Source organism: Mercenaria mercenaria, chromosome 14, assembly GCF_021730395.1.
Source record: "Mercenaria mercenaria strain notata chromosome 14, MADL_Memer_1, whole genome shotgun sequence".
NCBI lineage: Eukaryota > Metazoa > Mollusca > Bivalvia > Venerida > Veneridae > Mercenaria > Mercenaria mercenaria.
The window spans coordinates 17,775,169-17,786,771 of record NC_069374.1 but is presented as its reverse complement, the minus strand read 5'-3'; the positions used below and the strand labels follow the sequence as shown (position 1 = coordinate 17,786,771).

Genomic DNA, 11,603 nt, shown 5'->3' with positions numbered 1-11,603 from the left:
ACTTCGTTGACTTTTAAATTTATGTTCCCGCAGGTATGCTTCATGCCAGTACTGGATATTTCCATGTCAGTGTATTTTTATCTTACTTTGGTATTCTGTCGAACGCATGATAGGGACAAAAGGAACCGTTCTAGAAAATAATTCTGCACGTGACTTGTGTACACAAACCGTTATCTGGAGAGGAAACAGGTACAAGTTCGAACTATCCCGCCGGAAGTTCAGTTGGCCGGTTCGTGTGAGGTAAACAAGATAAAATGGTTTATAAGAAATCACAGAAGACTGTGCGGTCTTTAAATGCAGTTATTTCGATAAATGAGTGCAGTTTTACATAGGTTCTATTAAAACAATAGATTATCGGGGCTAAAAGTGCAGTTTGGATATATAAAGACTGATTCTTTGTTCTTACACATTCTTTTTTATATTTTAATTGCTTTGTCATTCTTGCTACTACAGTGACTGTCCAATATCTGTCACTTAAACGTCAAAACATAAATGAGCCGCGCCATGAGAAAACCAACATAGTTGCCTTGCGACCAGCATGCGCATCCGCGCAGTCTGGTCAGGATCCATGCTGTTGGCTTTCAAAGCCTATTGCAATTAGAGAAACTGTTAGCGAACAGCATGAACCATGACCAGAATGCGTGGATGCGCAGGCTGGTCTGGGTCCATGCTGGTCACAAACGCACTTGGTTGGTTTTGTCATGGCTTGGCTCAAATGTTAAGATCGTCATCTAGATTGACTACACCGATGAAAGTTTGCGTCTGATATCAGGAGACGTAGGTTCAAACCATACAAATGCCACAATTTTAAATGTCTCATTTTAAAGGCATTGAAAGCATGCGCACGGTAGATAGTTTAATTAACCAAATGTGGCCAGAAAATAAAATGGAGACTGTAGTATAAAATTAAATTATAAAATAGGGTAATATATAAAGCCGTGCTCACGTTTTGTGAGCATTTTATTCAATTTACTGCTTAATTTCCAGCAGACGTTTATAATTTTGTCGGGATATATAGCACATGTATGAACCTGCGTCTTCTGATATCAGGCGCATACTATCCTCGGTGTTGTTTGTAACATTTGTTTACCGGGATATATAAACAAAACAAGTATTTTGTTAAAGTACTAAACATTAATCAAAAGTACCACGAGCGAAACTTTGCAGTGTGAACGTCTTGGAGGTACATGTGATTCTTAACACCCTAAATAAACTTATGGGACAAATTCCTTTCTCTCCTCATTAGAGTACTGTATGCGTAATCTAAATTTCTGTAAACTGTTTTTATGTAAAGATGGAATCATTAACTGCGCACTCTTCGAAATACTATATAGAGTGCACAGGCACTTAGGCAAAATTGTCTGTAATAAAACATGTCTGTTTGTCATGTATAGAACATTTTCTAGAAAACATTCATCTGTTTGAAAAATTTAATAAACAAAAAAACGTCTTCATTTTATCATTATTGTGATATCATTTCATTATATCCAACAGCAGAAACTGATATTATTTCATTATATCCACCAACAGAAGAAGACACTGAATTTGAATTAATGGAAATTTACGAAATAAGTATGAAAACGTCGTTATTTTTTACTGGGGGTAGGGGAAGCGCAACGGTAAATAGAGCGAAATCTAAATCGGTGACCCCCATTTTTCTTTTAAGGAATCGATAGCAATTGAAATTTTGTACTTCTGTTGAAATTTATTCAAAAAGCTATCTCACAGTTTTTAAGATATAGGCGTTTTTACGCGAAATTTTGGGTGAAACTCAACGTCAGTTTTTCGTATTATGCGTTCATAAATCGCTTGCCTCTGATGTGACGTTGAAATAAACATGTCAAATTATATATCACTGGAGAGATAATTTTAATATAAACGTGAAAATAAAGATTTTTTGCCATTTTTTAGTTTTATATAAAAACGATAATCGAAAAACCAATCAAGTACGTCATTTTGCGCTCTGCTGAAAAAATGACGTTAGTGGCCATGTTTGAAGATTTACAGCAGCAAAATGGAGAAAAACAGAAAAATGAAAAAAATACCAGTCAATCGAAAATGTCGTCAATTTTGATTCGGCAAAATTTCATAACGGTCCGTTGACTTTCGTTAGGTGGCGCATATTACTTTAACTTAGAATTTCAGGTTAAAATTTTGATACACTTACACTCTATCTCAGATATTGCTAGACGTATTTGATTCAAACTTGAAATAGATATTCCACCTTATCACCCACATCATGTGATATAAGGTGCATAACTCTGACACCAAACTTTCCCTTTTTATTCAGAATTTAAGGTTAATTTTGATGCATTTTCACTATATCTCAGTTATTACGAAATCATCATCCACATCATATGACACGAGGTGCATAACCCTTGTACCAATATTTACTGAATTATGCACTTTTTTTGCTTAGAATAATATTTATAGAGTTTTTTTAATGGTTTTTTTAACATAGATTCAGGCATTTGCGCAATATTCATCCACCATTGGAGTCATTAAACACTCCAGTGACAGTTCTTGACAGAGTTGGATAAATTTTGGTACAGAGTTGCAACATAATAAAATACAGGTCAAGTTCGATTAAAATTGCACCTTCCTGTGTCCATGTCTTTCTTGTGATTTCCATTCTTCTCTGACAAGACCGTATTGTGGGGGTATTCGTCACTCCTTTGACAGTTCTAGTTTATATGTTTGTTGTGTACTTGTTTTCTATCTTTCTTTGCATTTTTGCAAAAAAAAATCTATGTCGTCTATACTTACAAGTGAACTCTTCTTGTGGCTGTTTGTGCATGTATCTTAAAGCAAAACCATTTTCATTTAAATGCAATTTGAATATTATGATATATCTAATATCTGATATCAAAGTTTCTTTCGGAAATGTTTTGCTTCCTCGAAATAAAATGTCATTGCTTTGTAGATAAAAACACCTAATGATATGATCAACTGGTTGAATTATACTCTGATTCCGTATTTGTTCCTCGAACGTGATGAACATGGCGCAGTAGCGAACTGGACAGAGAGACAATTCACGAAGGATTACATTCATTATAGACTGGGACCACCAAGACTGCGACAACTGCGAACGAAAAACGGTAATAGAAAGAATATAGTTCAGGAAAAGTAATTTGTAATTAAGTAAAGCATATTGTACTTTTCTTTACACTCGGTTTTGCATCCTGGATGAAAACGAATTAATGATTAAATACAACTACTTGACCTCAGTTGGCTATTGTATATATTTTATCTACGTTTTAAAAATTTGAATTATTGTTACAAGTTGAAATACCAAATATATAACAGTTCTTAATGTAGAATAAAGTGAATTTACGAATACCGGCAGAAGTAGTTTTATATCTGCTTCATTGTAAATCTACTCGTTTGGCGTATCGGATTTGAATGTTTAATGTTCATAATGTTTTCTAATCGAGCAGACTTAGGATCGGATATCATAAAATGCTACTAGGAAAACAAACAGTATTATAAGAGGAAGGCAAAGACTTTGAATATTCGTTGCTTCTACTTTTTTGTCTATTTCCATTAAGGGTAACATGGTGTTATAGCCATTATTTCATATCTTGTAACTGGATGGTAATATTTAAATGAAATTTGGCCACTTTAAAAACATTCAAATTAAAAACTTTTCACAGAGAGATTTCTCAAATTTCATCAGTTTTTGCGGAGATAATCGGTATTGAAGTTAATATTGATGCCTATGGGAAGTATATAATTTCTTTGATTATGAGACTCTAACTTGAGCTTCGAGAAAATTTTGCGGTAGAAAGCTGCATTATATGATTCTGGTACAAATATCTAAAAGAAATCTAAAATTCCCCGTAGGGAAAAGGGGAAAATCATTTTTTTCTAGTATTCAGGGGAGATAACTAAAAAAATAAAACTTATCAAAGGAGGTAATCTAAAGGAAATTTTCGAGAACTTCTGTCACTATATAACTTGTAAATATGCATCTTATTTCTATCGTTTGACATTTTTAATGCTTACATTATCAAGTTGTATTTACGCTTTTTGTGCAATTGAACCTAATACACCATGTTATCCTTAAGCCAAATGTACCGTATTTAATTGCACAGTAACAAAAGCTAACTTTTCTGACAAACCCGATCACATTGCCTATTCTGAATATACAAATACCAAGGCTGTAACAAATACATGATACGCATCACGAATACAGGGTGACGGATACGAATATGTATTCTTGAATATGAATTCGATATAGACCTACTAAAAGATCACTGAACATTATGCGGCATATGCCAACAAATTACTGAGTACTCAAAACACTGTGAAAAAAATACTGTTCAAATATAAAAATAAACCTGAGTAAACATGAAGCTTAAAGAGCTTTAGATTCGAATGTATAGAACAGTAAACTTAAGTCATGCGACGTGTTTTTGGCAGAAAGATCCACGATATCACCCAACGGTTAATCTAAATAATGAGACCTCTGACTTTTCACGTTGGGGATCGACTAATCAAAACAATAAAACGATATTCAACCCTTGAGTACAATTATTTGAAATACCCAACGGTTTGCTCGTTGCTCAACATGTTGTTTACGTAGACGGTTTTCGGATGTCGTAAAATGGGAATTCCGACCTGTTGAAATCAAGTTTTATTTGAAAAGGAAATTAATTATGAATTCAATCACACTTTTAAGAGAAAATTATAAAAAGCATTTTATCAATGGTGAAACAGCATCAAATACCGACCATAAAACTTACCAAATCAGTGTTGTGAAAATATTCGTCAACCGTTGTAGGCGGGGTAATACGAAAAACACGACAAAATATTGCAAAATGCGCTATGAAACGGAATCGTTTACGGTAGATTTCTTGTGTTTTAAGTAAATTTAAGTGATTTTAGTTAAAATCATGCATTTTTACTTATATCCGTAAATAATTTGTTCGTGACACGGCGAATAACAAATGCAATTCGGACAAAACTGTATTCGATTAAATCGAATATTCAAATGTATCGTAAGAGCCCTAATAAATACATAAAAGACAAGCAAGTAGTTACAATAGGATCGGATCTCTGATGGTTATAACATGAAATGTCATTCCTTTCCTAAAACACAAACAGCCTAACCTATGTTAACCGATATCTGTCATTAATGCCATGCTTCTTAAGTCGCACAATATTTCCATTGCAGAACTTGTTTCCTGATACAAATGTTACAATATATTCGAAAATTTTCAGGTACGTGCAACATTCCGTATATTGGTTACATGACTTGTTATGGCGAATATATCATATGGAATGAGGAGGACGAGGATTATTGCATTGGATGGAAAAGGAAACCATGTAAGAAAACAGAGCTTGCTTACAACCTATCATCGGATGCGTGGACGTTCACTTCAGGTAAAATACAAATGTCACGTGTAAAAAGGCTAATCATAATGATTTCGGTGTTAAATAAGCTCTGATCTCTCAGTGACACTATTATCTGAATAATAAAGTCAACTGTTAGGATGAATGTAACCTTAAATAGACATGCCGCTATCATTGTATTGCAGCAAGCATGAAGAGTAACTGTTAAAGAGCTAGACAAATATCGACGATTAAATCGATATTGTATATGACTGCAAATTGTGCGAACATTAAAGTGTGACATATGATATTCGTGGGGCCTCCATGTCCGAGTGGTTAAGGTCGCTGACTTCAAATCATTTGCCCCTCATCTATGAGGGTCCGAGCCTAACTTCGGGGCGTTGAATTTTTTATGTGAGGAAGCCATCCAGCTGGCTTACGGAAGGTCGCTGGTTCTACCCAGGTACACGAAGTGGCACCAGGGGTCTTCCTCCATCACCAAAGCTGGAATGTCGCCATTTTGACCTATAATTTTGTGTATGCGACGTAATTACCCAATAAAATAAATAAATGATATATGATATTCATATCTATTGTTATTCCGCAATACATGTTGCCTGATTCAAGAACATATTTTTGACTTAATTATATGAACAGAAGTGGACATTTTAAAATTGTTTGGAAGCCAATTTCTGTAGTAAACCTGTGTACATCTTCAGGTTGGAAACTACTTAATTTATTATTTTGTTTTTATTCTGCATCCTTGGTATTTGCTGTTTGATTCTCATACTCTTGAATAAATGTCTATAGTATATCAATTTGCGTATCAACAAGTTTATCCTACATATTTCTTTCAGCTTTAGACAACTGGGGTTTACCCTGGCCGGGCTACTACACTACATATGGTGGCGGAGGTTACATAGCTTCACTTCATGTGAATTTAAATTATTCAATCGATATTATGAGCGAATTGTACCGTAATTTATGGATGGATCGACAGACGAGAGCTGTTATTGTCGACTTTACGCTATATGCTGCGGCAACAAATATTTTCGTCTACAATATATATGTTATTGAGTTTCCACAAACCGGCGGGGCATTCACGTCCTTTTCAACATATCCAGTACGCGCTTACCCTCATCAAGGTACGTCTGGAGCATGGATCGTGGTGTGCGAAGTTTTGTTTGTGATTTATCTGGTTGGTTTGTTCGGCAAAATATGTCTCCGAATATACCGTCAACGTTGGGACTACTTCGTACAATTTTGGAGAGTATATGACCTTGGGATCCTTCTTGTTGCAGCTATAGTACTGTTCACCATTCGTCTTGAATTTTCATTTGAAACTATCCAAAAATTCAAGCAAGATAAGAAGCTGTTTGTGAACTTTATTCACATCGTGTTTTGGGACCAGCTCCTTGTATTTTTCCTAAGTGTGTTAGCGTTTTTGGCAACCTTAAGAATGATGGAGGTATTTTCAACACTAAATAAGGTTAGAGCAATTGTGGAAATCTTTAGTCAATGTGGAAAAGATCTGTTTTGGTATGGTTTGACATTTGCACAAATTTTCATTGGATTTTGTGGCTTCTCTCTTCTACTGTTTGGATCGAAGCTTGCGTCATACAGAAATATGTACCAGTGCATGGGGACTTTGTTTATTGCAATGATTGGAAAGAGTAAATTTACAGAAATTAACGAAACACAGCCACTCTTGGCGAAATTTTTCTTCATGTTATATGTTTTAGTGGTTGTTTACTTCATCTTGACAATATTTCTTTCGATTCTTGGAGCGAGTATCGACCAGGTGGTTCAAGGCAACCGTAAAAGTTCAGAGTACGACCTTATTACATTTCTGATGCAGAATTTCAAGGCCCTCTTATTTACACCTAGACGTACAAGACAAGTAAAGGATGTTCAGAACTAACCATAGCGGACTCGCATTTTGCAAAGGCGTAAATGTAAGTGATAAATTTTCATCATTGATTATAGGCATGGTGCTTAAATTTCATTTGTATTGAAATCTCAGCTAACGCAACTGAGAATACATACCGGTACTTAGGATGAAAGGCAAAAAAAAAAGTAATATAGTTAGACCAAATTAATAGTTTCCTGCAAATTACGTTTGTTTCGTAATTATTTGTGCCAGACAAAGTTCCGAAGATTTTGATTCAGTAGTACATATATCCCATAGTCAAAGTACGGTAGTACAGTCAAACCTGTGTCAAAGACCGCCTCTGAACAGAGACCACCTGGCTCTAAAGACTAAATGTTTTGCTTCCCATTTTAATATTTACAGTGTATTTTAACTTGTGAATAATATATTATTTTATTTAACGTCGCACCGACACATGATAGGTAATATGGCGACTTTCCAGCTTTTATGGTGGAAGAACTTGTGAATAAAGACAACCTCCCAATAAAGACCACTTTTTGGCTCTCCCAATGGTAGTTTTTTATAGACAGGTTTGACTGTATTAGACAAATAACTACTTCAGTATACAAGTAGATTGCTGAAAGTAACTATCAAGAACTAGTATATTACCAATATTTTGGATAATCCAGCTTAATCAAGAATTTTGTTTGTGTCTAACGTGTCGGATAAGAGTCAATATAAAGACTAATTTAAAATGTTGTTCTTTTACTTTTTCGACAGATATTCAGCTAAGACCATATCGTGGAAATATATATTAAATACAGCCTGGACTTACAGAAAAAGAGATAGATGTTAGAATAAATCGCAAAGATTCCCAAGAAACGTCAAGCAAAGACAAAAGCATATTAACTGTATTAAATCAATGTTAGAATATCCAGCAACTGATAATTACCATTTTGTAGTTCCATGATGACTTTGATATTCATTGCAATTTTGTCTACAATTTAAATTGTGAACATGCCAATTCTATTGTTTTTAACGTTCGTAACTTGAAATGATCTGTTTCAGTTTGCGACATTGAAATTGCACTCTACCGTGTGTGAGAGAGATTTTGTCAAGTGTTATTTTCGAGCGTAACATGTGCTTCTACTTTTCATTTTTATGACCTTGGCATTTGTAAACTCCCCAACGTTGACCGATAATTGCCCACCGACTGCACTGACATCAGACCAGAAAGCAAATGCCACTGTATATGTTACAATGTATACCCTACCACTAGGTATACTATAAGAACCATGGTTATGAACGAGAAAATGCACTTACCCATTTCAATCGTACATTTCTCACCTAACACGAGCATTTCGATGAATGGGTACCAGGTATATTGATCAAGCGGTTGTGAACCAGTCACATTGTCTCAATATGTCTTACTGCAGAGATACTCCGCAAAATTTTTTGCTTTTGTCAACCTTGCAAAAAATCTTGCGTGAACTTCCCTTCCGGTCACAGCAGTGTGCAAGCAAGAACGTGTACGGTGAAATATAAACAAATAAAACCAGAGAGCAAAATATTCACAGTTATACAATAAATGTAATAATATAATAATAAATGATGACTGAATTTCATCTTAAAAATGATATTGAATTTGAAGACACATTGGTACACATTTGTATTGTTTATTGAATTCACAGTGCGCATTTATACTACATATGCACACTTTTGCGTACGAGTGTAGTTTAACGACGACTGACATACAATTTCACATCAACCAATCAGAATAATTTTGTAATCTAGACCGGAACTTCATTAGGGAAGTTTTTTCTGTAGCGTTGATGAAACTATTAACTACGCGTTGTTTCTCTGAGATGAGAACTACTGAAGTAATCTGATCGGTACACAATTATTATACCAGATTTATATAGCGCCCTTTTCATGATAAACACGTTCAAAGGCGCTTTAGAGCAACTGCAGCCACACAGGGCGCGAAATCATCCTCTACTAGTACAGACACAGAGCGATCTGACCAGAGGGACAGAGTGAGACAAAGCCCCCACAGAGAGATCAGAAATCAGATACAGGCTTGTCCGGCTAACTTAGCCTAGCTCGTTGCGAATAGACAGCCTGGTTCTTTAACGTGCCCAGTGTATAGCATTGATACACGCAAGGATTGCCTGGGTTCCTGACCAGTACACCTCTAGCTGGGTGGGAAACACTGAAAAGCGTTTCTGAAAATTCCCGAGTAGCTGCCGGGGATCGAACCCCGACCTCAGGATTGGAAGGCCAGTGTGCAAACCACTGAGCTATCCGTCCACCCTGGAAGACAAGTTACCACATGTTCAATATGCACAGAGCATATTTACCAAGCTGCGCGTTTTAGATGAGAAATAAAATGGGTTAATATATCTTCCATTTCATGACCATGTTTCTTATAGTATAACTTAGGGTAAGGTATAACATGTATAGTGGAATTTTCTTCTTGGTCTGGTTCCAGTGGCCGATTGTCATCCATTTTTCACAATCTGTTTGTTTACACTAGAATCCAAATTTCTAGATCAATTTTATTTACACGTAGATACAATGAAATGGTCTTGGAATGTCTCGGTCAAATCTAATACAGTGTTTATGTTTTTAGTTGATTTCAGTTAGAGTATTGGCGAGACCAGACATGTAAGATATGCTTGTGCTCTTGAATTGGTTTGTTACCTTATATATTTATGTTAAGTATGTTGTACTTCAATTGTGTCTCTGTGTCAGCAACCTTGTCAAATGGCATTTGTGCTTATTGCCTCACAGCCTACATTTTATATTGAGACTTTGGAGTTGCCCACATTTGATTTATTTAAAATGATCACTTATGTGTATTATCTACAACGTTGTCTTACCATTACTTCCCTCTTGTTTGTTTGGTATTGTCTGGAATTGTTTTCAATTATATACTGGATGCCCTACGTAGCCAACCGGTGTCTTCCGATCACATACTCTTCACCTGTGAGTTTGAAACATTACTTGGTTTGTAGAAAGAAGGGTTCGAAACATGTAGAACTCTTTCATGTAAGAAAGCTATCCAACTGGCTTACCAAAGGTCTTTAGTTCTACAAATGTCCCCGCCCGTGACGAAATCAGTTCAAGAGGGGCATCTTGGGTCTTCCTTCATCATAAAGACTATGACTTAAACTATGTCGGCGTCAAGTTAAATCTAAACAAAAATGCATTGTGTATTGTGATCATGATTTCCCATCTGCCTTGTAGTTCTTTTATTTCCGATTTTTGTGTTTTGTCAACAATGTAACCTTGATATTTTTCTTTTGTTGTGATGTGTATTTTTTTTAAATTTGACATGTATTTTGTATTGTTCTCCTGGTTTGGGCAGTTTCATCTATTACATTGAACATTGCTGTGTATTTAAAATATTGACATCTGTTTTCACTGTATGTTGTAACCATGTAGAGTTAATATTTGTATCAGTTTTCATTGTGACTTTGACAATAACCCCTTTTGTGCATTTTCTGCTTTTGCGTAATTGGTCTTGTATATTGTGGTGGTGATTTAGTTCGTATAATCTATCTCTACTATATCATGATTTATAATGCGAACCTATATCCTAGCGAATCTTACGTATGGGAAAGTCAACTGTTCTGAATTTAATAATATCCCTTAATGCAAACTATCTCTATATGTTCAGTGTGTCCTCGAGATCCAGTTTACCATCAGAAAGAGAGGAAATATATCTTCACTGGTCCCAATCAGTTAAAAAGACTAAAACGTCACTTCTAATTTATGATACATTAAAACGGAGATTTGAGTAAATATATGCAAATGTTGAACCAGTACGAATGTGTAGTACAATTTGGGTTCGTATATAAAGCAGCAGCGAAACTAATCTTACTGGATTAGTGGACTTGTGGCATGTGTGTGTTCATTCGTACTGCTAGGCGCCTTGCCGTAATTGGTCTGTTATATTGTGGTGGTGATTTAGTTCGTATAAATTCTCTTTACTATACATATATCTATATTCCGTGAATCTATAATGCAATTTACCAACTGCGAAAATGTACTAGAATAGTTTGCTAGTTATTGTTCCTGCAAATACAGCATGATTTATTATGAAAATTTATGTTTTTCAACATTTGTATATTTCTAAACATTTGTTATTTGATTTATAAATTTCATTCTTCACGGTGTTTATGCTTTTATTTCACTCTTTATCTTTTCAAAATAATGCAAAGCATTGGTTTGAATCATACGTAAACATAGTTTATGTGAATGTGGATGCACTTGAAAACAGCCATGACGACAAAATACAACAGACACTGATCTATAAGGAGACAATCTATTGAAAAGCAATTTGGTGCCTAGCTAAGATAATTTAATAAATAAAACATCATAATTATATTATTAA

The 11,603-nt window shown here is 35.1% G+C and overlaps 1 protein-coding gene across 1 annotated transcript; it reads left to right on the top strand.

The window, feature by feature from the left end:
• Positions 1-2,928: 2,928 nt before the first annotated feature.
• Positions 2,929-11,374, top strand: LOC123528176 (polycystin-2-like). The gene is made up of 4 exons (XM_045307915.2): positions 2,929-3,098; positions 5,224-5,385; positions 6,192-7,289; positions 7,985-11,374. Exons 1-3 carry the CDS (start codon positions 2,942-2,944, stop codon positions 7,253-7,255), a joined length of 1,383 nt encoding a protein of 460 aa, XP_045163850.2. The 5' UTR covers positions 2,929-2,941; the 3' UTR covers positions 7,256-7,289; positions 7,985-11,374.
• Positions 11,375-11,603: the final 229 nt, after the last annotated feature.

Excerpts from the sequence above, each read along its gene's own strand:
- LOC123528176 (XM_045307915.2), top strand. The coding sequence starts at position 2,942 with ATGATCAACTGGTTGAATTATACTCTGATTCCGTATTTGTTCCTCGAA. Across the intron at positions 3,099-5,223 it reads ACAACTGCGAACGAAAAACG|GTACGTGCAACATTCCGTAT; the intron begins GTAATAGAAAGA and ends GAAAATTTTCAG. Across the intron at positions 5,386-6,191 it reads TGCGTGGACGTTCACTTCAG|CTTTAGACAACTGGGGTTTA; the intron begins GTAAAATACAAA and ends TATTTCTTTCAG.